Source organism: Girardinichthys multiradiatus, chromosome 24 (assembly GCF_021462225.1).
Source record: "Girardinichthys multiradiatus isolate DD_20200921_A chromosome 24, DD_fGirMul_XY1, whole genome shotgun sequence".
NCBI classification, from domain to species: domain Eukaryota; kingdom Metazoa; phylum Chordata; class Actinopteri; order Cyprinodontiformes; family Goodeidae; genus Girardinichthys; species Girardinichthys multiradiatus.
The window spans coordinates 17,281,567-17,307,102 of record NC_061816.1 but is presented as its reverse complement, the minus strand read 5'-3'; the positions used below and the strand labels follow the sequence as shown (position 1 = coordinate 17,307,102).

At 40.9% G+C, this 25,536-nt stretch overlaps 1 protein-coding gene across 2 annotated transcripts in view; it reads right to left on the bottom strand.

Moving 5' to 3' along the window:
* Positions 1-25,536, bottom strand: part of nid2a (nidogen 2a (osteonidogen)) — an 87,833-nt gene that overhangs the window by 1,624 nt on the left and 60,673 nt on the right. The window contains exons 17-42 of one of the 2 annotated variants that reach the window (XM_047355367.1): positions 25,160-25,288; positions 23,377-23,502; positions 23,166-23,281; positions 21,818-21,923; positions 21,592-21,725; positions 19,784-19,889; positions 19,069-19,193; positions 18,857-18,962; positions 18,203-18,330; positions 16,046-16,151; positions 15,678-15,811; positions 15,464-15,569; positions 11,926-12,056; positions 11,737-11,842; positions 11,350-11,483; positions 11,151-11,256; positions 10,844-10,968; positions 10,634-10,739; positions 7,940-8,069; positions 7,088-7,188; positions 5,557-5,729; positions 4,186-4,315; positions 3,937-4,108; positions 2,533-2,690; positions 2,328-2,451; positions 2,119-2,231 (exon numbers count right to left, since the gene is read on the bottom strand). In XM_047355367.1, coding sequence (XP_047211323.1) covers positions 2,119-2,231; positions 2,328-2,451; positions 2,533-2,690; positions 3,937-4,108; positions 4,186-4,315; positions 5,557-5,729; positions 7,088-7,188; positions 7,940-8,069; positions 10,634-10,739; positions 10,844-10,968; positions 11,151-11,256; positions 11,350-11,483; positions 11,737-11,842; positions 11,926-12,056; positions 15,464-15,569; positions 15,678-15,811; positions 16,046-16,151; positions 18,203-18,330; positions 18,857-18,962; positions 19,069-19,193; positions 19,784-19,889; positions 21,592-21,725; positions 21,818-21,923; positions 23,166-23,281; positions 23,377-23,502; positions 25,160-25,288 — 3,231 coding nt within the window. The remainder of the gene's footprint in view (positions 1-2,118; positions 2,232-2,327; positions 2,452-2,532; positions 2,691-3,936; positions 4,109-4,185; positions 4,316-5,556; positions 5,730-7,087; positions 7,189-7,939; positions 8,070-10,633; positions 10,740-10,843; positions 10,969-11,150; positions 11,257-11,349; positions 11,484-11,736; positions 11,843-11,925; positions 12,057-15,463; positions 15,570-15,677; positions 15,812-16,045; positions 16,152-18,202; positions 18,331-18,856; positions 18,963-19,068; positions 19,194-19,783; positions 19,890-21,591; positions 21,726-21,817; positions 21,924-23,165; positions 23,282-23,376; positions 23,503-25,159; positions 25,289-25,536) is intronic. The other variant, XM_047355368.1, reaches the window with a different exon arrangement.

The following is a 25,536-nucleotide window of genomic DNA, read 5'->3' as shown; positions in this document are numbered from 1 at the left end:
GAAACAACACAAAAATACCTTTTTTATTTCTGTGACATCTAATTAGCCAGATGAGGAAGTCAGGTTTGCCTTCCTTTGTGAATCCAAATGTTTTTTAGTGCCTCAGTTGTCTTTAATGACAGAACAAACACAAAGCCCTGAGAGAGTTGTCTCTGTATTCATGTCTTCAACAATGATGGCTTTTAAACCTCTTCCAACCATCTCTCAAACCCCTAACAAGTGTGCTTTAGAGCTGTCATTGGGTGCCTTTGAAGGGGGGCCGGGACAACAGTGACAAGCAATCTCATCATTGTGACCAGATTCGGCGCTGTGCAGATGTGTGGCTCTGGTTGTAACATCTGCCAGGGTGCCACTTTGAGGATTATCCTGTGTTTAGAAGGGTTCCGTCGCACTTTGAAGGTGTTTTAAAAACATAGCTTTGAAAGGACCCGAGGACATCTACAGACATGAACACATCAGACACCATGCAGCCAAAGTACAGGCAGAGGGGTCGTCAACAACTGTGTAATCATCGCTCTTTGGTTCACACACAGTGAGTCAGGAGGGTCGCCTCACATGCGTGATGGTTCTTGTCTTCTTCATAAATGGTGCGCGCCATCACACCTTTTCCACAAGACATAAATGGATAGTTATCACTGGTGCGAAGATTTGATGACATTCCTGAAAATAAACTTGCTGAAATCAGGGCAACACTTTCAGATCAGCAACTGTGTCACAACACAAACATCCCATTAAACCCAGCAGAATTCCATCACCATTATCACCCCCTTTTCAGGAACCTTTTCAAATTTTTTCCACGACTGCAATCCCAATATACTTTACTGACATCTTACATGATTAATAACACAAAGGGCTCAATTTAAATGAGCTGTTAGAATACTGGCACTCCACATCAGCCTGAATGTACCATTCTGACAGTTAAATATGGTGGCAGCATCATGCTGTGGGATGATGAAGAACATCATCCCACAGCATGATGCTGCCACCAGCAGTAGGGGCTGGGAAGCTGGTCAGAGTTAATACAAGGATGCATGGAGCTAAATACAGGACAATCCTGGAAGAAAAACCTGTCAAAGGCTGCAGAAGACTTAGGACTTGGGTGGAAATTCTCTTTTCAGGAGGAAAAAAATCTAAATATATAGCTACAGCTACAATGGGATGGCACTGTAATTATGCCAAAAATGCTGGTTTTAGCAGTGTGTCCTAGCAGTCATACAATATATGCATAACGTTTCTACAAAGAATGACACTAAGAGTGTAAGTATTATTGTTTTTAATAAAGTAATTTTTTGTCAACAGGTTGCAAACAATGTACCCTTTTTTGGATGTCATTTTCTATAAAAATTGAATGTCCCATTACAGATGTAGTGGGACATTCAATGTATTAAACCGAAAAATTGAAATAAAATGTTTGTTTTTTAATTTAAAAATCTAAGCTAATTTTCTATAGTGGTTAAAAAACAATTTTTTTCAAAAAGTCATGTTACATTTGTGGTTCGAAGCAAATTTTGTTTAGCTGGACCGAAGGCAAAAATGGCTTTTGGGGTTATAGGGGTTGCTGATCCCTGGTCTAGACCAAAGCATATTTAGCTCTTAGAATGACCTAGTCAAAGTCCTTACCCACATTCTAATTAAGAATCTCCAGAAAGACTTGAAAATTGCTACGTAAAAACCCTCTCCATCCCATCTCACTGAGCTCGAACTATTTTGTGAAGGAAAATAGGTAAAAACTTCCAAGCTGGTAGAGACATACTCCAAAAGAAGCAGCTGTAATTGCAGTAAAATATGGTTGAATGGGCTGAATACAAATACTTCCCACATGTATCATTTTCCTTCTAGTCAGATGAGACCAAATCTGAACTTTCGGCTTACATGCCAAACATGATGCAAAAATAACACTGGACATCACACTTAACACACCATCTCAATGGTGAAACCTACTGGTGGCAGCCTTATGCTATGGGGGTTTTTATTCTTCATCAAGGACAATGAAACAGCTCTGAGTTAGAATTGTTTACCAAAACAAATTTTAAGGGATGCACTTATTTTTTCTAATGCACTGTATATAGAGGAGTGAACTCCTACCATACTTATGTCTAAACAGCACCTACATCTCACCTGGTAGACAGTGGGTGGTTGCTATGGTGATACCGTACAGGTGAGAGCGCTGCTCAGGGAGGTATTCATCAGTGAACTTGCTGCTGTCTTTGTTCACTGCGATCACGCCGTCCCTGTGAAGACTCAGACTGATTACTAATCAGTAACAAAGCAATAAAAGCACAGACTTGGGTAATTACTGATACAGGATGATAACTAAAGATGGCTACCTCCTCCAGTCACTATAATAGAAGTGGTTGCTGTAGTAGACCATGCTGAATGGGTAGTTGAGGCCAGAGTTGATCACTCTTCGGCTGGAGCCATTTGGAGATATGCACTCTAAACGCTTTGTGCCTGACAAAAAGGTAAGAGATGCCTTTTCAGATGGACTTTCAGAGCCCCACTAGAGTTTTCAAACACAAGCGTCATGTTTACCTGCATCAGCCCAGCAGATCTGTCCAGAAGAGAAGTCGTACGTCAGAGCGTTTGGCAAACCGATGCCATCAGATACAACCACTCGACGGTCCTGACCTTCCACAGTGGACGTCTCGATCTTTGGAGCCTCCCTGTTCCAGTCAGTCCAATATAGACTCCTGGGTATCAAAAGGTAAGAACAGAAGCAAACCCTTGTTACAGAAGCACAGAGCACATAAGGATGACTTCAAACGGAGACCATACTTTTCTGGATTTTATTTCAAAAAACCTTTGAAAACTTGTCATTTTCCATTCACTTCAGAATGATTCACTACTTTGTGCTGGTATCACATAGAATTTCAATATAACACGCTAAAGCTTGTGCCTGTTGTAGTTCAAGAGGTATGAATACTTTTGCAGAGTACTGTGTTTCCTGCTGACAAGTTTATGGTGGGCGGCTGTGAGCAACTCGCCACCTTTGATCAGGTCAGGTCCAGATGCGTTTACGTGTGTGTGTTAATGGGAAACTTGGCTCTCTACCAGAACACACTCAAACTGGCCTTGAGTAAGAAACTAAAGCTGTCAAGGCGATGATGATGATGATGATACATTTCAAGTTTCATGAGTCACATTAATACACACACTTGGAAAAGAGCTCGTTATTGTAGATGTGATTCCCGCAGATCTAACAAATCAAAAAGCATGCAGGACTGGTTAAGCCAAACAGTCTTCCTGGTTCATATGTAGACACCGTTAAACAAACGTATGAAACACAAACTTCAAGGAGGTTCCAGTTCATAGATATCCTTCCGTCTCTTATCAAGGAGTCATGTTTAGGTTAGAGTCTCATGCGTAGACACCAGACTCAGCAAGACTCAAAGATGTGGAAAATGCATCAGTGCTTCTCTACACCGAATCCGTGCTTTGTTGACTCACAGCTTGTTTGAGACCCTGCGTTAAATTTCCTGGTTTTAATAATAAGCCACACCATGTGTTCCCTGCTCTGATGCATCACCCTGGATGAGTCACAGCATCTCTGTGGAGCACTTCAGGAGGCCACACTCCTCTGTGAAGGAGAAAGAGTCTGGCCGCTTGTTTGTTTGAGTCATTCAGCACTGAATAAGCGACACCATTAAACCTCCAAACCTTTTAAAAAGTTTGAATTAGTATTAATTAGGACAAAGAGTAAAGTTTAAAGGTGTATAGTATAAAGTATGATTTTTATGCTTGTCTAGTTCTGAGGTGGTCCTGGTGACAGAAGAAGGCCACCCCCTGTTTTAGTAAATGGATCTTCTCATCAAACCCAAGGGATGAAAAACACAAAATTAATATTTGAAAAGTCCTATTTAAATACTTTTTAACACACTGATGCAAGATCTTGTCACACCGCTATTATTAATAAACATGATGGAGAAAAAGTCTTACCCAGTGGATGAAACCACTATGATGGCCCGCGGGTTGACCAGGTCCGAGTCAAACAGGGTCCGCCTCCTGCTGCCATCCAGATCGGCGCTTTCAATAACATCTGCGTTCGAGTCGACCCAGAACATCAACCTTCGTTTGGCATCAACGGCCAAACCCTCCGGACTGACGAGATCTACAGGCGGACTCACTGTTGTTTAAACCAGTTCAAAACCAATATAACAGACAAAGAAGACTACGTGAAACTCTTACTTGTGTTGATGAGCATCTCAGGCTCAGCTCCAGATGCCATCGAAGCTCTGTTAATCGTTCTTGCTGACAAATCCGTCCAATAGACTTTATTTTCTTTGCAGTCATAGGCTATACCAACAACTATGGAGCCCTGGGCATAAACAAACACATCTTAAACACAGCTTAAAAAACGTCAAGAGCCTTTAGTTTTGAGCAGATATTTTTCCCGTTATGTTGCCATTTGACACAAAAAATATTTTGGTTCTCAGAGGAGTCCATAGTCCACTAACTGACTGCTTGGTGCCTGCAGCTGCAAAGTAAGCCTGAATTACAGGGGCTCCACTGCCGTGTTTGATAGTTGTCATAAGTTGTTTCTGCTGATATAAAATGCTTTCGCCTGGCCACCCTGCCAGACATACTTGTCCAAGTCATTAACTTTAACACTTTACAGTCTGAGACCTGTAGATTCTTCTCTGAGCATTGAGCAGTCTGAGCTTGAGGTGAATCTGCTTCGTAGACTGGTTTTTGCCTTTCATGTTTTCTATTTAGGAATAATTTTTCTCTCTAGAATGGTGGACGTCAAATAATTTGAAATTGACCTTATAACTCTTCCCAAAATGGGCAGCAAAAGTTGCTTATCTAAGACCATTGCCGTTGTCTTTCCGCTTTGGCGTTCACACATCTGTAAGGCCACATCTGAAGAGTCCTGCTTTAATAGATGTGCTCACACTAATATTCTTATTTTAATAAAATCTATTAGATTAACAACACCTAGATGCTACTTGCCCAGTTCAGTCACATGGAGATAGTAAGGATACACATAATTGGTAAATGGAATAAATTTATATAGTGCTTTTCTTGTCATATCGACCTCTCAAAGCATTAAGTGCCTGGCCCAGGGGCACGTCGACATGTGACAGGAGGAAGCTGGAATGAAACCCACAACTTTCAGACTGCGATACTCTTCCTACTGAGCCAAAGTCTCCCCAATCAAAACACTCACTGCTTCATGATTATCGCATGACTTCAGTTGAACGAGTAATTAGGTAATTTTTAATAATCTAACATGTTGCTTTCATATTACATATCGTTTTAGAATGGAAAGATGAAACACTTATTTTTTAATATGTTGCAACATGTGATTTCCCAGCTTGAATTCGCACATGTAACATTTAGAAGTTATTTGTCTGATGAACCCGTCTGCTACAGAGTAGGCATATAAAACTCATCCGCAGCAGATGTTACACAGATGTTTCTCCTACATTGCATCACTTCACACCCTGTGTGTAGACAGCCGATAAAAATGACAAATGGAGGCTAAATCAGAGATATCTTTTTTACTTCTGGAAAAAAAAGATCTGATGGAAAATTTAAACTGGTAGCATCTCTTACATGTAGAGTCAACAGTGTTTTGGACCGGGCTGCATCCAGTCTGGTCCTGTTCAGAGGCAGAGCTCCTATTTTCTGTCCCTGAGCGTAGAGAAGAGTAACGTCGGTGTTTGTCGGAAGGGTCACATCTGGACGGGTCACAGGACGTATGATAGGCGGGGCCACTGATGGGAGGCCTGGCACAAGATTGGACAGATAACATTTATTTCTTGGTGGCTGTAAGGCTAACAACATGAGTTTCTATTCTTTTAGCGAAGGAAAATCTGAAAAGTGTCGCATGCAATTGTATTTAGCCTACTTTACTCTAATACCCTTAAACAAATACCAGTGCAACCTATTCCTCAAGTTTTGGTTATACAACAATATCCCAATCCATCTCCTCTCCTGCTCAATCTATCATGTGAAAATGGTAAAGGGACAGCACAAAAGCAAACCTACCAAGACATGAACGTGTAGCTACACTGACAGGCAAGGCAAGGAGAGAATTAATTAGAGAAAAGGGGAAAATGACCATCGTAACTCTGGAGGAGCTGCAGAGGTCTGCATCTCACATGGGAGATTCTGCCAACACAGCAACCATTGGTTGCGCACTCCAGAAAGAAAACCATTGTTAAAAGAAGCCATAAGGAGTCCAATTCAAAGTTACAACAAGCCATGTAGGTAACACAGCAAACATGTAGAAGAAGGTGTTCTGGTGAGATGAGACCAAAGATGAACATTACCCTGAACACACCATCCCAACAATGAAACATGGTGGCGGCTGCTTTGTGCTGTGGGAATGCTCATCTTGATTGAATACAATACAAACATCCTTTATGGTCCTTCAGTGGGGAAATTCAGGTGTACTAGCAGCAAAGTGGCAGGCAAACGGAAGCATGCAGATATACACAAGGTAAAAAATAGAGAAACAAGACAACAAAAAGACTGTACAGTAAGGGGAAATGTACAGCACAGGTAAAAAATACTGTAAAGTTAGTAAAAATCAGGGACAGTGAAGCTAGTTAGAGTTAGGGAGCATAGGGGTGGAACCAGATGGTCTACATGGCATGAGACAACACCAATAAACACATAATACGATCTACAATGGGATGGTTTAAAACAGACCTAAACCCCAATGATAATCTGTTAGGTCTTGAGAATTGATGTTTACAGACACTCTCCATCCAATCTGACTGAGCTTGGGCTAGTTTGCCGGTTGGGACATACCCCAAAAGACTTGCAGCTGTAACTGCAGTGAAAGATGGTTCTACAAAGTACTGACCTAGGGTTGGTGAATACAAATGCATGCCACACTGTTCAGTGGCATGCATTGGCTTTTTATTGTAAACATTTTAAGAAGCAAAGATAATTTTCAATTCACTTCCAAATTAAGCACTTAGTGTTGGTCTAAAACATAAACCCTAAAAATACAATAAAATTTGAGGCTTCAACGTTGTATAATGTAAAAAACAATTAAGGGGTGTCATTACTTTTGTAAGGCACTGTGTTATGTATTAAAGACCTGATCAAAGAGTAAAAAATGAGGTTGACTTACAAGCAGGTTTCACATCATCATGTGAACGGGTACCAGGGACTTCCCGCCCCTCCTGGTCTACGCACCAGCAGTAAGTGGACTCCCCGTAACACTGGACAGGACTGAGAGTGCACAACAATCAGAACCAGCAGAATGATTGTTGCTACATTAAAATGGTTTAATGCTGTTTAGCATGTACAGCTTCTCGTAAAAGTGAGTACACGCCTTACATTTTTGTAAATATTTTATTACATCTTTTCTTGGGACAACACTGAAGACTGAAGATACAATATAACCCAGTCAGTGTAAATTTGCTGTGCCCTCAAAATAACTCAACACACAGCCATTAATGTCTAAACTGCTGGCAACAAAAGTGAGTACAACCCTAAGAGAAAATCTCTAAATTGTCCCCAATTATCCATTTTCCCCTCTCTGTGATGTGACTCGTTAGTGTTATAAGGTCTCAGGTGTGAATGGGGAGCAGGCGTGTTAAAAGTGGTGTTATCGCTCTCGTACTCTCATACCGGTGACTGGAGGTTCAACATGGCAAAAAACTCTCTGAGGATCTGAAACAAAGACTTTAAAGATGGTCTATACTATAGGAAGATTGCCAACACCCTGAAACTGAGCTGCAACACAGTGGCCAAGACCATACAGTGGTTTAACAGCACAGGTTGCACTCAGAACAGGCCTCACCATGGTTGACCAAAGAGGTTGAGCAAATTCACACTGTTATACATGCTGTACACTGAATATGTTACATTGTATCAAAGTGTTCTATCTTCAGTGTTGTCCCATGAAAAGATACACTAAAATATTTACAAAAATTCGAGGGGTGTCCTTACTTTTGTGAGATACTGCATATCGATGTACCTGAATTCTCCATCTGGTTCGCACTGGGGCACATAATGCTTGGGGTCTGGTTTTCCACCGTAGTGCTCGATCACACTGGCCTTCCATCTCTCACACACGCTCTCCAGTCGATTGTTAGATACTGCAGAGTCTTTAAGGATCACAAATCTGTTTTAAACCTAGCAACCACCCAACAGGCTAATAAAATACTAACTCAGATCTTCCTCTGTGGACAGTTTTTGGTATTTATTCAACTAAGTACAGCATCTGTTTCCCAGGTCTCTGAGTTAATGTCGCAATGTGATGTGGAGTGCTTTATTAATGGTGTGTGAATGCCCTTTGTTTAAAGAGGCACACACACATCTCCCCTCATTCCAAACTGTTTGCCAGCCTAGAGGCCATTTAATAACTCACTGTACAGAGGAGCTTTATAACTGAACCTGAAACAATTTTAGGTTTCTGCTAACATATACAGGCCTTTTGCTTCTGTCTGTGCAGTTCAGTGGTCAGAACTCCAGCAGACCAAGAAAAAGAGAAAGACAAATTAAAACTTAACTGGTCTTATGTTTTCTCACCTATTCATACAGAGGTTCTTGAAATATGGCAAGTTTGATTGTAGTGGTTTAAATGTTACATAGTATTTAACCTCACAATCCACTGCATTTAGTGGTTTAGAACAAATAGCACACAGAGGAGGTTTCAACCCTCAGGCTTGTGTACTTTGTTGGCACTGAGCTATATGACTCAAATGGCTTTGACCAGAGTTTAATGTGGGCCTCATGTGAACCAGTAAATATGTTTTCACAAAAGATGGATGGTTAAAGATGAATACAACTGAAAAGGGGGGCATCTGAGGGTTAAAGCCTCATAAATATTCTTCAGTATTGAAGATACGAACCAAAAACAAAAAGGAATAAGAAATTCCTAAAACACTTAAGGAAGGTGGTGGAGGCAAAAACTAGAGATGCACCGGATGTCCACCTGTTTGAAAACTCAAAACTCTACCTTTCAGATCAGTTAATGCTACCACTAACAATGACACTCTTTGGTTTGGATGATGTAACTGAGTGAAAAAAGCACGAATTTAACTATTTTCAGTGTCAGTAACATGTTTTGAATGAAGTCTTGTCTGCGGTGATGTAGGCTGCAGGAGAATGAGAGAGAGCCAGTCTTGCAGCAGATAACAGGAAGGGTAAACAGTTCGTCTCATCGCTTGAGATTTAAAACTCCCATTATAGAGCATGCTGGAATTCGAAATGTTGACAACCTTTTAAAAATCTAAAAGTTAAGGCAAAGTTCTGCATTCTTCAAGGAATACAATACTCCTATTTGTTAATTGCTAAAATAAGGTGCTAAAGTCAGTTTAAGCATTGCAATCAATTTTGTTTTTGTTTAAAAATAAAATACTGTTTTCCGGCAATTGCTTTCTCGCACACAAGATGTTATGTCACATTTATTCCTGATATGAATAAATAATTAGTGTACATAGCAGGAAGGCTAAAAAGACATTTTAAATTCTGTTCTTACATTGCTTTCTACTATGGTCCTTAAAGAAAAAAACACAATCAGCTAAAATCTGTACTAGTAGGTCTAAGCTTAGAACTTGACAATAAAATTCTGCTTTGGTGATAAAATAAAACAAATCTAGGACATCAGGTGCAAAAAACTAATCCATAACTGATCATCACCACAGTGATCACTCCGATTAAAGTTATTAAAGATGTTTGTTGCTCCGGAGGACATATAGTTACTGTATATGTGAAAACAATGCCAAAGTGGAAAGACATCAGCAATGACCTTAGAGACTTGATTGCTCCCGTTAGCCATGAATCTAGGATAGGTTATAAGGTCATATCCAACCACCTGAAGTCCATCAATCTACTCTGAGAAAACATATTCACAAGTGGACAACAATTAAGACAGCAGCTGATCTCTGCAGCGCGTGACCAAAATACGGAGACTTTAGTCCTCGACGCTTCGGTCCCGGGTTCGAGTCCCCAGAAACGTATGCTGCATGTCTTTCTGCTCTCTCCAGCCTACTTCCTGTCTGCCTACTTACCTAAAATAAGGGCCACTAGTGCTGCAAAAATAAATAAATAGCTATGGCTTCTGGAACAATGCCCTTCTGACAGATGAGACCAAACTGGAGATGTTTGGCCCTCATGTGCAGCAACGCGTTTGGAGAAAACCAAACAGCTCAGTCCAGCTGTCAAGCAAGGTGGAGGAGAGGTGATGATTTGAGCTTGTTTTGCAGGGGCAGGACCTGAGCACTTTGTGGTCTCTGAGTGTAAGATGAGCTCCTCTGGATACTTTAGTATTCCTGAGGCAAATGTGGGAGGGTCTGTGTAATGGATGAGGTCTGGCCAAAACTGCATCATCAAAAGAACCGTTATCCCAAAATACATCAAATATGCAACATAAGGGCAGAAAATAAAAATAATTCAGGTGTTGCAACAGTCTAGTCAAAGTCCAGACGGCAGTCCAATTAAAATGCTGTGCTGGGTTTATAGGAGAGCTATTAACCTAATTGAAATGAAGCAATGTTGTAAAGGATAATTAGCCAAAAAAGTGGTTCTTCAAGTTATTATTGTCCTGGGGGTAGTATACTCAGTGTTTCACACAGTTTTCAATTTTTTGACTATTTTTAATTATCTGATGGTCTTAAAAATCACAGCACACTGCTATAATCCATTCTCTGCTGAAAGCATCTCTTACCTGGTTTCCTACAGTCTACAGGTGTGGTACCAGGTGCAGTCCTGGTTCCTGCTCTCTCCTGTCCACTGCTGTCAACACACCAACAATGTCCAGTAGAACCATGGCACTGAAATAGATGACAATAAAAGGTTTAAGAGGAACAAGACAAAGGAACACATAGTATGAATGAATGAAAGACCAAAGAGATGCAAAAAGAAAGTCTATAGTCACCTGTTGAGGTAGGTACTGTCCCTGTGCATCACAGTGAGGAACAAACACTCCAGCTATGGGATAGCGTTCTTGAATGCTGGCTTGTGCTCTGTCTCTTTGCTCCTCACAGTGCGTTTTAGGAGCATCTGGTTCACAAAGAAAAAAGTACCAGAAATAAAGCTATTTTAAAAGGGTGTTATGTGTTTCATTAACAGCAGTCAATTGGTCTCTGACGAATTTGAGTGATTTCCTTTGTCTCACATAATTCAACATAAAAGTTTGCTTTATATCCTCTAACAGATAATTTAACTAAACCCAACCGTCATACCTGGTTTTGCGCAGTCCTTTGGCTGTGTACCCAGTGGTGTCCTGGTTCCTGCTTTCTCCTGTCCACTGTTGTCGACACACCAACAATAACCAGTGGATGCGTGGCACTAAAACATCAATAAAGATGAGTAGCATACACCTTTATTCTCATAAAGGTATTTAAAGTTTCAATACAAAGAAGTAGTTTTATGCTTGCAAACCTGCAGTGGTATGTACTCTCCATCAGCATCACACTGAGGCAGATAGGCTCCAGCTACAGGGTATCCATGTGAGCTGATGACCTGTACTCTTTCCCTGTGGTGCTCACAGGGAGTTTTGGGACGTTCCGGTTGATCTGGAAAATATTTCAACAGTTTTTACGCTTTTTTGGCTTAAGGATGCTTGGACGCAACATGCCGAACTACTGCAGCCTACTCTCAAAATTGCTCAATATGCTGATGAAATTCAACTACTGTGGCAAGAGAACTGAAATGGCTCTTTCATAACTGAAATCATCCAGAATGCCGCAGAATCTGTCCAACCCTCAGAAAAACATAGATCCTCTCAGCAGGCACACTGCTGCAACATTAACAAGATAAAGGTTTCACCTGCTCTGCTGCAGTCTATGTGAGGTGTACTAGGTGGAGTCCTGGTTCCTGCTCTTTCCTGTCCCCTGCTGTCCACACACCAACAATGTCCAGTAGAACCATGGCACTACAACAGTATGAGAAACAACATGTATCACTACTTTAATTTACATGAAAGCTCATAGTAATTATCGGTAAAGATAGTCTTACCTGCTGTGGTAGATACTGTCCATTTTCATCACACTGAGGTACATAAGCTCCAACTGGAGAATTTCCATTTGAGCTGGTCTGAACACTGTCTCTGTGATGCTCACAGTGAGTCTTAGGATGCTCTGGTTCATCTGTTGTGAGAATAGGACACACAATTGCAGAATGAATTAAACCTAAATGTTCTTAGCTGACCAGAAAAGAAGTGGTAACAATGTTCTTTGGACAGATGGCAAAACTTTGTTTGGATAAATTAGACCATAGTAGAGATGTCTGCTCATGATGCACATCGTTATGCTTGTAGCAACCCAACAGATAACTGTGGTGGAGTGTTAATGATCTGGGCTGGTTTTGCAGACATGGGACAAAGGTGTCATGTTTCAAAACCAGATGTGTGGTTTTCACACATTATCAACATTTTACAGTTTTCCAGACTCTAATATCTGAAGTTCTCTGTCCCTAAGCTCATATTTAATTGCAATAATTTACAATCAATTTCTGGATTTTTTTTCCCACAGTGGCCCGGCATTAAAATTAGCTGGTTGACTTAATTGAAAACGTATATATACATATTTGCAAGAAAAAACAAGTTTTATTTCCTATATATATGTATATATATAAATATATATATATAATAAAGGGAACACTTAAACAACACAATATAACTCCCAAGTAAATCAAACTTCTGTGAAATCAAACTGTCCACTTAGGAAGCAACACTGATTGACAATTAATTTCACATGATGTTGTACAAATGGAATAGACAACAGGGGGAAATCTTTGGTGATTATCAAGACACTCAATAAAGGAGTGGTTCTGCAGGTGGGGACCACAGACCACTTCTCAGTAACTATGCTTTCTGGCTGATGTTTTGGTCACTTTTGAATGTTGGTAGTGCTTTCACACTCGTGGTAGAATGAGACGGACTCTACAACCCACACAAGTGGCTCAGGTAGTGCAGCTCATCCAGGATGGCACATCAATGTGAGCTGTGGCAAGAAGGTTTGCTGTGTCTGTCAGAGTAGTGTCCAGAGCCAACACCGTGCAGGATGCTTGGCATTCGCCAGAGAACACCAGGATTGGTAAATTCACCACTGGCGCCCTGTGCTCTTCACAGATGAAAGCAGGTTCACACTGAGCACATGTGACAGACATGACAGAGTCTGGAGACACCGTGGAGAGAGATCTGCTGCCTGCAACATCCTTCATCATGACCGGTTTGGCAGTGGGTCAGTAATGGTGTGGGGTGGCATTTCTTTGGAGGGCTGCAGGGCCCTCCATGTGCTCGCCAGAGGTAGCCTGACTGCCATTAGGTACCGAGATGAGATCCTCAGACCCCTTGTGAGACCATATGCTGGTGAGGTTGGTCCTGGGTTCCTCCTAATGCAGGACAATGCTAAACCTCATGTGGCTGGAGTTTGTCAGCAGTTCCTGCAAGATGAAGACATTGAAGCTATGGACTGGCCCGTCTGTTCCCCAGACCTGAATCCGATTGAGCACATCTGGGACATCATGTCTCGCTCCATCCACCAACGTCACGTTGCACCACAGACTGTCCAGGAGTTGGCGGATGCTTTAGTCCAGGTCTGGGAGGAGATCCTTCAGGAGACCATCCACCGTCTCATCAGGAGCATGCCCAGGTGTTGTAGGGAGGTCATACAGACACGTGGAGGTCACACACAATACTGAGCCTCATTTTGACTTGTTTTAAGGACATTATATCAAAGTTGGATCAGCCTGTAGTGTATTTTACCACTTTCATTTTGTGTGTGACTCCAAATCCAGGCCTCCATTGGTTAATAAATTTGATTTCTATTGATGATTTTTGTGTGATTTTGTTGTCAGCACATTCAACTTTATACAGAACAAAGTATCCAATGAGAATATTTCATTCATTCAGATCTAGGATGTGATATTTGACATGATAGCATCACACAGATGGTGCAAATTTGTCGGCTGCACATCCATGATGTGAATCTCCCGTTCCACCACATCCCAAAGGTGCTCTATTGAATTGAGATCTGGTGACTGGAGTCCAGTGAACTCATTGTCATGTTCAAGAAACCAGTCTGAGATGATTCGTGCTTTATGACATGGCACGTTATCCTGCTGGAAGTAACCATCAGAAGATGGGTACACTGTGGTCATAAAGGGATGGACATGGTCAGCAACAATACTCAGGTAGGCTGTGGCGTTGACACGATGCTCAATTGGTACTAAGGGGCCCAAAGTGTGCCAAGAAAATATACCCCACACCATTATACCACCACCACCAACCTGTACCATTGATACAAGGCAAGATGGATCCATGCTTTTATCTTGTTGACACCAAATTCTGACCCTACCATCTGAATGTCGCAGCAGAAGTCGAGACTCATCAGACCAGGCAACGTTTTTCCAATCTTCTGTTCTCCAATTTTGGTGAGGCTGTGCGAATTGTAGCCTCAGTTTCCTGTTCTTAGCTGACAGGAGTGGCACCTGGTGTGGTCTTCTGCTGCTGTAGCCCATCCGCCTCAAGGTTCGACGTGTTATGCGTTCAGAGATGCTCTTCTGCATGCCTTGGTTGTAACGAGTGGTTATTTGAGTTACTGTTGCCTTTCTATCAGCCCGAAACAGTCTGGCCATTCTCTTCTGACCTCTGGCATCAACAAGGCATTTGCGCCCACAGAACTGCCGCTCACTGAATATTTTGAATATATATATATATAATTACTTTATTGAGACCATATTCTTATTTACAGACTGTAGAACGGTCTGTAAATAAGAATATTTTTCTGTATATTTCCATTTCTAGACTTATCCATACCTGGAAAATACTCAAGTCAAATGATAGACCTTTCCTTATTGTGAAGAACGCCTGCAAATTACTGTATGAATCTATCATCAATCTAAACAGCAGATCGATTCCATTAATTGTAGCCTGTGAGGAAAATCCTGCTAAGAACAATGCACCCAAATGAGTAGCTTTCTCTATCATGGATAACTTCAAGGTGAAGTGTTTAACCGCAGTGAGGAAAGCTTTAGGATGTCCACGAGTGTCCAGCAAGTGGCATGACTATTTCTAATTGAGGAGAGAGCAACATAATTGCGTTGCCACCAGTGCAGAGCTTGGTCAACCTGGGCAGTAGATAACTATGAAGTGAATATGCATGAAAAATACTTCAGGGGAACCAAACTGTGACAAAAAAGGGAGCAAAAAGCCTTTTGTGTCCAAAAAAAACCCACAAATGGCAGACTAACACACAGAGGAAAAGTGCCATGGTTTTAATGTAAAGATTACTGAAAAATCAGAACATTTACATGTCGGACTTGTGGTCAGAAAACTCCCCAGCTCTTAATCCCCTTGAGAACCTGTGGTCAGTTCTCAAACAGCAGACAGAAAACAGCAAACTGATCAATTTCAAGAAAAAACAAAACAAGAACGGGTCACCATTAGATAGGATTTGGTTTGGAGGTTAAAATGTTAACATGTTAATAGGAGAAACTATGAAAAATAACTGTAAATAATACCCTTTATGTTCTGACAGGTTTGCAGCCTCACCTGCTCTGCTGCAGTCTACGTGAGGTGTACCAGGAGGAGTCCTGGTTCCTGCTCTCTCCTGTCCTCTACCGTCCACACACCAACAATGTCCAGTAGAACCGTGGCACTAGAAACAGTAAATAAACATGATATAGTGTACCTGAATGGATTATGACTCCACGTGTCAGGCGTTAGATGAATGTGAAGAAGTAAAGATCAGTAAGGAAAGTCTAACCTGCTGTGGTAGATAGAGTCCATTTTCATCACACTGAGGTACATAGGCTCCAACCAGAGAAAGTCCATCTGGACTGGTGGTCTGAACACTGTCTCTGTGGTGCTCACATTGAGTCTTTGGATGCTCTGGATGGACTGTTGCAAGAATGAGTCACACACTTACACTATTTATTCAGGACGTTGTATTAGCAGAATAGGTGGGTCAGGGTGGTACGGCTAACGAATTCTGATGGTCTCAAATCATTAGGCTCAACAATTAGAAGTACATCTCTATGAATGCATTTCAAGACTCTGCTTAAACCATTTAATGACTATAATATTAAAACATTTTTAATTTCAGCGTGTTACCAAAGAAATGTGAAATCTTACCTGCTCTGCTGCAGTCCACACGAGGTGTACCAGGTGCAGTCCTAGTTTCTGCCAGCTCCTGTCCTCTAGCATCTACACACCAACAATGTCCAGTAGAACCATGGCACTGTAACAGTGAAGATTTATCATGTAGGTATAAAGAGTCTCATTTTAAAGTATAAACACTAGAGATTTCACTAAGAAATTGGTTGATGAGCAGTCTCTGAAAATGTTTAGTTTGACCGGCTGGTTCAATTCTCCAAAAATCCAGAATTTTTCTGACTAAGCGCCACAGGTAAGTGCTATAAGGTAACGGTATTTGATTTGTAAGCCATTACTGAATAAAGAAAACACTAATTTATCACTGAAGTCAGAGGAAAACAGAGATGAGAGAAACTATCAAAAAAGAAATTGCTTTCCACAGCATGTCAGAGTGTGATTGGGGTTCATTCAGACTGCAGGAGAGTGAGAGAGAGCAAGAACTTCAGCAGACACCAGTAAGGCTGACCCTTTTACAGTAAAGTGGCTGTCTTTTAAACTGCCTGTTATAGAAACAGCTGGATTTAGAAATGCGGATAACCTTTTGAAATTCCCAATCAAGGTAAGGATCTATATTTTACTCATTTATCCATGTTAGGTGGGTTAATTGTGCAGACTACTAACACAGGGCGCTAAACACAATTTTAAAAACTAAACTCTGTATTAATTACGTTAGTTTTACGGCGTCTGCTCGCTCACTCATGGTGTAATGCCCCTTACAGATTACTTCTGTCATATTCTTTTTACTCACACTCAAATGTTTAAGGTCATCAAACAAACAAACATTAATGTCAAAGATAAACTATGAAAATACAAAATGCAGTTTTCAAATGATAAATGCATTCCTCTCATTTTGAGGTGAAAAAAGCCAACCTGATCAAATGTGAAAAAGTCATTGTGCCTTAAATCTAATAACTGGTTCTGCCCCCTTGGGCAGCAACAACTGTCACTAAGCATTTCCAATGGCTAGAAATGACTTTTACAGTGCTGTGGGGGAACCTTTGCCCACTCTTCTTTCCAGAAATGTTTTTTGTTCAGCCACACTGAGGGATTTTTCTGCATGAACGGTAGCAGACCATCACACTACCACTAACATGTGTAACTGTTAGCATGATGCTCTTTTCCTGAAATGCAGTGTGTTTTTCCACCAGATGTTAAGGGACACTCACCTTCAAAAAAGTTCCCTTTTATCTTGCGAGTCAACAGATCCTTTTTCCTAAAGTTCTGGGGATCATTAAGATGTTCTGGAGAATTTGAATTAGGCCTTTGTGGGTTTTTTGGAACTCTACCATAGATGCAGATTTTGCCCAGTCTCTTCTTATTGTTGAGTCATGAACACTGACCTTAACTGAGGTACAGAAAATCTGTCGTGCTTTAGATGTTGTTCTGGATTCCTTTTGTGACCTCCTGGATGCACGGTTGGGAAGAACCTTGGTAGGTTCGCCACAGTTGAATATTTTCTCCATTTGAGGATAATGGCTCCCAACTGTGGTTCACTGGAGTCCCAAATCTTAGAATTGACTACATAACTTGTTCAGACTGATAAATGTCAGTGACTTTATTTCTCATTTCTTAAAAATTCTTTAGGTATGTCACTTTTTAAGATCTTTTAGACTACTTTGAGTGGTCAGACAGGTTCAATTTAAGTGAATCTTGATTCTGTAGGTCTGACAGTAACCAGGCCTGGCTGTGGTCAGTAAACCTAAACCAAAAAGAAGCGGTTTATCTACGTTAATGCAAGGGAAGAAATGACTTTTTAACATAGGGCCTGGTTGGTTTGTATAGTTTTTTTCCTTAATAAATCAAATAATTTGAAAACTGCTTTTTGTATTTACCCAGTTTGTCTGTGATGTAAAAAATTCTTTGATGTTCTGAAATCTTTAAATGCGACAAAACTATTCTTTAAGGGGGGCAATATTTTTCCCACAGCAAATAATGACGGTTCACCACAGGAAGGTTAGAAAATGTATTTTGAATGTTGTTCTTATATTTTCTTATATTGCACTGCTACAATCTGTACCAGCAGGTCAAAGATTTACCAGAAACAGAAATTGAAAATAAAAAATCGGCTCAGTGAAGCTCTAATAAACACTGGTGACTATACTAGGTAACGATGAAGATCAGTGAAATGTGTCTGACCTGCTGTGGTAGATAGAGTCCATTTTCATCACACTGAGGTACATAGGCTCCATCTAGAGGAAGTCCATCTGGACCGGTGGTCTGAACACTGTCCCTGTGGTGCTCACAGTGAGTCTTAGGCCGCTCATCTGAGAAAGAATGCGACACACATTTACACAGTTTATTGGGAAGCGTGCATGGCCTTAGCAGAAGAGGTGGTTAAAAAATTTCCTTTGGACAGATGACACCAAAGCAGTGATGTTTCAGTCATAATGAACATGTTTTCTTTGGAGCAGCCAAACCTTGCTAACCGTCTAGCATGGTGGTGGTAGTTTGTTAATAAGGGATTACTTTGCACTCGCAGGACCTGGGGCCTCATATACAAATGCTGTATACATTTAAAAGGGTTATAAATACAGTCCTGGCCACTTCCGACAGCAACATAAACTATGTTTATTGCAAACTCTGCAGCATCAGTTGTTGTTATGATTCACATTGCTTTTAGATTACTGTAAAAAGCTTTATTGGCTTAAAAGCTTCACTTTATAAAGTTTCTCATATGTTTTTGCAAGGGCTTTGCCTTGGATTACATTTTATATTTCTATATGGATTTTGGCTCCAAATGACCATGACACTCCTATTTTTATGTGTAAAGTCTATAGTTTGGAGCCTCACCTGCTCTGCTGCAGTCTACTCGAGGTGTACCAGGTGGAGTCCTAGTTCCCGTTCTCTCCTGTCCCCTACCGTCCACACACCAACAATGTCCAGTAGAACCATGGCACTAGAAATAATAAAACATCAAATAGATTGACTATTATGATTCAATTTTAAAACTGTAATAACTAGACATTATCTAAAAGAAAAGAAATTAGCAAAGATAGTCTGACCTGCTGTGGTAGATAGAGTCCATTTTCATCACACTGAGGTACATATGCTCCAAGAAGAGGAAGTCCATCTGGACCGGTGGTCTGAACACTGTCTCTGTGGTGCTCACAGTGAGTCTTAGGCCGCTCTAAGTTAGAAGGTTGAAAAAGAGGAACAGGATAAACTGTGAGTGTACAGTATAAATAAAACTGAATTAAATGTAAAGTAGTTTTCTGTTGATGAAAAAAACATGTTGGTCTATGTTAACCCTTAGGGTCATTCCTTACTTTTCTAATGCTTGTGACATTTATTAACCCATAAATATCCACTCAAGTGCTTTGAAATTTGTAGATTCAGTTTTTCTCCCAAACATACAACCACTTAAGACTCGCTTATTATATTTCTCTTCAATTTGTTAAGCTTTATATTCAATATGGGGCTCTTTGCTTTTGACCACCAACCTTGCTCATTCCCACCCACCTGTTTTTCCAGGCATTCCAAGCCTATGACCTAGTGACCTTAACAGCACACAACTCACTAGTTCACATAAACAAGATGTCTAAGTTGCCTGTGAGTTGGGGAATTAGTGGGTTCACAGGTCATTGGTTAACAAGAAAGCTTTAAAAAGATGTGACATAATACACCTGCTTACACTCGCGAACATACTCCAGATGATAAGATACCTACAGAGGGTCATGGGAAGTGGAGAACATTGAGAGAGCCGTTTGTCTCACTTACCGGGTTTGTCACAGTCTATTGGGGGTGTACCAGGTAAAGTACGGGTTCCTGGTCTTTCTGCTCCCCTGCTGTCCACACACCAACAATATCCAGTAGAGCTGTGGCACTAAAAAAAGGTGGAATTATTATGTTTCAACGTGCAGATGATGCTGTTTATATTAAAGTTGCCTTTTATCTCAATCTTAAATCGCAAGACATGAAAGAACTGAGCTCAACCAGGAAAAAACAGAGGTCTTGGTCATCAGTCCTAAAGGAACACAGACACAAACTTGATGCCAAATTTCAGTCACAGGCCACTTTACTTGGTACACTGAACAACTGCTTTTTAACACAAATAGCAAACATCCCTCTAAACATGGTAAAGATGACAGGCTCGTGTCAAGCCAACAAGCATTAGAATGTGGGAGAAAGGGAATTTAACTGAATTTGAAAATAGCAGGGTTGTTAGTACCATACGGGTTAGTCCCTCAAGTTTACAAATAATATTCCAAAACAGAGAAAATATCCAGTAAGAGACAGTTGTGTATTGATGATTGACTGGTTTAAGATGATAGAAAGGCAGCAGCAGGTCAAATATGCAGCAATTACTGAAAACCTGTCTACAAGTTACACAGGCTCACCACAATTAAGACAATAACAGATTGGAAAAATGTTGCTTGGTCTTATGAGTATTTTATTCCATATGAGACATTCATATAGTAGAATTTATACATGATGCATTCTGCCATGTTTAGGCTGGTGGTGTGGGGGATATTTCCTTGGCTTACTTTGCGACCCTAAGTACCCCTTAAATATCTTTTAAAAGCCAAACGCCTTCATCAATATTGTTACCAACAACGTCCATCCCTTTATGACCATAGTGTTACCAGGCTCTGATGGATACTCCCAGCAGTATGATACACCATGCCAAAAGCTCAAATCATCTCAGCTTTGAGGAGAGCAGTACTTTCAATGTACTCCAAAGACTTCCACAGGAGCAATAAAGATAGTTCTGAGGCAAAAGATGGTCCAACCGGGTAGCAGCAAGGTGAAGCTAATATAGTGGCTGGTGCCATTAAGTGTTCCGGCACAACACCCACTGAGAAATGTAAAGAACCGTGGTGTCATTTTTGATTCACAACTAAATTCTAACACATGTTAGTAATGTTACATAGACAGCAATGTTTGACTTAAAGAAAGTTACCAGAGAGACCTTCATCCATGCTTTAATCACCTGTACAATTGATTATTGTAATCTTCTTATTGTTAGTCTTCCAGAAAAACACATTTTATGACTGCAATTAAAACAACACTGGGCTACATGTGTTGACAAAAACAAAAAGAAATGCCACATTAATCTGAAGTCCAAGCTCTCTGACTGGGCTTTCTTTCTCTTCCAGGTTTGATATTAGGATTCTTTCACTGGTATTCAAAGCTTTGAATGTCTTAGTCTAGGTTATTTGTCTGATTTGCTTTGGATTAAAGAACCCTCTGGACCGAACGGTTTAGCCTATGCTGCTCTTTATAAATCTCCTAAATTGAGAAAAAAGAACTTTTGTAGTTATGGTCAATAACTGAGCAGCATTTCTGGGGATCTGTAGGGAGATATAAAATTTTAAAGGCAAACCCCTTTATATTTAAGAAAACATTTAACTGGATTTAAATTCTTTTTAAGTACTCATATTTTATATTTAATTTACACTTAGCTCTTAAGTTTTTTCATTTGAACTTATGAAAAGAGCTATAGAAACAAAATTGTATCCATTACTGTTTAAACCTAACAAGAGTTCAATCGGCTTTATTTGACTAATCACTCTTTATGTGCTGACCTGCAGTGGTCTGTACTGTCCTTTTTCATCACACTGAGGCACATAAGCTCCAGTTAGAGGACGCCCATCAGAGCTGGTGGTGTGAACTCTGTCTCTGTGGTGCTCGCAGTGAGTCTTAGGACGTTCTGGGTCAACTGTTGAGGTAAAAGAAAACAAAATATGAGATTAACACCCAGAGACAAATTAGGTTTTTTTAAAGAATTTATCCAGGTAAATAAGGTTGTACCTAATATATCACAGACTTTAGGTGCTGTACCAGGGGGCGTCCTTGTTCCTGGTTTTTCCTGTCCTCTACTGTCCACACACCAACAATGTCCAGTAGAACCATGGCACTGCAAAGAATCATTCAAATCCAAAATTTGTTTACCTCAGGTTATTCAAGGTTCCTACACATTTATATTTCAAAATTTCACATATTTCACACAATTAGAATATCATCAGAAAGTTTATTCATGTCAGAAACTTTATTCAGAAAGTAAAACTTATATAACAAAGACACAGATGATATATATTAAAAGGGGTTTCTACTAGTTTTGATGACTAAGGCTTAAAGCAAATGAAAACCCAAAATTCACATTAAATAAAAATTATTTTTAATCACTTGATAGTTATCCAGCAAAAAGTCACATGCTTCACAAGCCAAAAAATACCATTGCTAAATGGCTGACTGTCCACTGAATAATGTATGCAAACAAAGAAAAGTTGAGTGGAAGGAAAAACTGGTAGAAACAGGAACACAACAGGGAAAACTCAAGCCATGACAGGATTCTGAAGCAAAGTCCCATTCAAAATTAGTATTAGTATTGGGTGCATGTACAGTAAAATAACAGTTTAGACATTGTTAAATATATTAAAATATTGTTAAATGTCTTTAGCCTCATAGCATAATTGCCTAAGTCCTATCTGAATGTTTTCAGAAAACAACAAAAAACATTTGTTTTAGTAAGCACATTATATTTTTAATTGATATTGTAACACTAAGCCAAAATATGATTTAGAAAATATGCTATGAGGCTAACAATATTTGTTTCTAATCCAAACGCCCTGGGAAACTAGTAAGAGTGCATTACATTTTAAGCTCTTTGAAATGCCAGAAAACTGAAAATGTGTTGTCATTGGGTCTTTTAAACAGAATAATGATCCAAATCATATCAACAGATCAACACCAAAATGATTCACAGGACACAAAGACAAACATTTTCCATGACCATCTCAGTCCCCAGACCTAAAGAAAACTTATCGTTAACAATCGAGAGGATTACACAAGGAGAAATGGGTAAAGATCCCTCTCTCTTTATGCTCCAACCGTGTAATATCTAATAGCAGAAGAAAAAGGAAAAAAAGAAAGGAAACAAACAACAAAACAAGATAATCCTTAGACTTAGGCTGACAGTAAAAAAAAACTAAACTAGACATTTTAACAATTGAAGGAATAAACTAAAAAAACCAAAACAAACAAACAAAAAAACAAAAAAACAGCTCAGTGCACTCCAAGAAGTGGAGTAATGACCCTGAGTCCTGGCTCGGTTCCACACATAACCATGTATAAAAGCGATCTGTTAGCTAAAGCCCACCTGCCGTGGTCGATACTGTCCATCAGAATCACACTGAGGGATATAGGCTCCATCACTTGTTTGTCCTCCACTCTGTAGACCATCTCTGTGCTGCTCACACTGGCTCCTCAGCCGATCTGTTTAAATTTTTAAAAATGAAGCAAAGAAAACAAACCTTAATCAGTGCTACTGTTGTGACATCAGGATCTGAGCGGGCAACTGTTGTACCAACCTGCCAGAGGGGAACACTGGAACCCATTACCATTAAATCCAGGCAGGCACTGACACTGGAAGGACCCCAGTTCATTGATACATTTGGCACTAACGTGACATGGGGAAGAGCTGCACTCATTGATGTCTAAGTAAAAAAAGAAAAATTAAATCAGATCTCCAAAAAAAGGAAATAATGAGCGTCACAAAGTTCAGTGTAGCACATCTGCTAACCATACACACTGATGTACACTGCTAAAAAAAAATAAAGGGAACAATCAAATAACACATCCTAGATCTGAATGAATGAAATATTCTCATTGAATACTTTGTTCTGTACAAAGTTGAATGTGCTGACAACAAAATCCCACGAAAATCATCAATGGAAATCAATCCTGGATTTGGAGTCACACACAAAATTAAAGTGGAAAAACACACTAGAGGCTGATCCAACTTTGATGCAATGTCCTTAAAACAAGTCAAAATGAGGTTCAGTATTGTGTGTGGTCTCCATGTGTCTGTATGACCTCCCTACAACACCTGGTCATGCTCCTGATGAGACGGCGGATGGTCTCCTGAGGGATCTCCTCCCAGACCTGGACTAAAGCATCCGCCAACTCCTGGACAGTCTGTGGTGCAACGTGACGTTGGTGGATGGAGCGAGGCATGATGTCCCAGATGTGTTCAATCAGATTCAGGTCTGAAGAACGGGCGGGCCAGTCCATAGCTTCAATGTCTTCATCTCGCAGGAACTGCTGACACACTCCAGCCACATGAGGTCTAGCATTGTCCTGCATTAGGAGGAACCCAGGGCCAACCGCACCAGCATATGGTCTCACAAGGGGTCTGAGGATCTCATCTCGGTACCTAATGGCAGTCAGGCTACCTCTGGCGAGCACATGGAGGGCCCTGCAGCCCTCCAAAGAAATGCCACCCCACACCATTACTGACCCACTGCCAAACCGGTCATGCTGAAGGATGTTGCAGGCAGCAGATCTCTCTCCACGGTGTCTCCAGACTCTGTCACGTCTGTCACATGTGCTCAGTGTGAACCTGCTTTCATCTGTGAAGAGCACAGGGCACCAGTGGCGAATTTGCCAATCCTGGTGTTCTCTGGCAAATGCCAAGCGTCCTGCACGGTGTTGGGCTGTGAGCACAACTCCCATTTGTGGACGTCGGCCCTCATACCATCCTCATGGAGTCGGTTTCTAACCGTTTGTGCAGACACGTGCACATTAGTGGCCTGCTGGATGTCATTTTGCAGGGCTCTGGTAGTGCTCCTCCTGTTCCTCCTTGCACAAAGGTGGAGGTAGTGGTCCTGCTGCTGGGTTGTTGCCCTCCTACGGCCTCCTCCATGTCTCCTGGTGTACTGGTCTGTCTCCTGGTAGTGCCTCCAGGCTCTGGACACTACGCTGACAGACACAGCAAACCTTCTTGCCACAGCTCGCATTGATGTGCCATCCTGGATGAGCTGCTCTACCTGAGCCACTTGTGTGGGTTGTAAAGTCCGTCTCATGCTACCACGAGTGTGAAAGCACCACCAACATTCAAAAGTGACCAAAACATCATCCAGAAAGCATAGGTACTGAGAAGTGGTCTGTGGTCCCCACCTGCAGAACCACTCCTTTATTGAGTGTCTTGCTAATCGCCAAAGATTTCCCCTCACAATTACGCACTATTTTGTGTTGACTTGCTTGAGTTTGTGGTTTTAATGTGCGGAAAATAATGAATGTTAACGACTTGCCTGTTTAAATGATTTAGACCTAACAAGTCAAAAACAGGCAGAGTATTTCTGTTGATCTTACCAACGCAGGTATGGCTGTTGTAGCCAGATTCAAAGCCGCTCTGGCACTGGCAGCGGTGTGTACCAGGAAGGTTCAGGCACTGAGAGTAATCGCCACACGAACTCAAACCCTCTGCACACTCATCGATGTCTGCATCAGAGGGAGGGAGGAGACATTAGACACTGTAAACCAGGAATACCCCATCCTAAGCCAACACCAAGCCATATGTGGGACAATAAAAGGAGTAATTACTGTCCCTGTAACATAAACTCCCTCCTTACTAACCAGGCCCATACCTGAATTCTTCGCTGTAAATGCATTGTGTTACACAGACAACAAAAGACAGGAAACTCATCAGTGAGAAACACTGATGTCCACCCATGGGAACCAAGACTGAG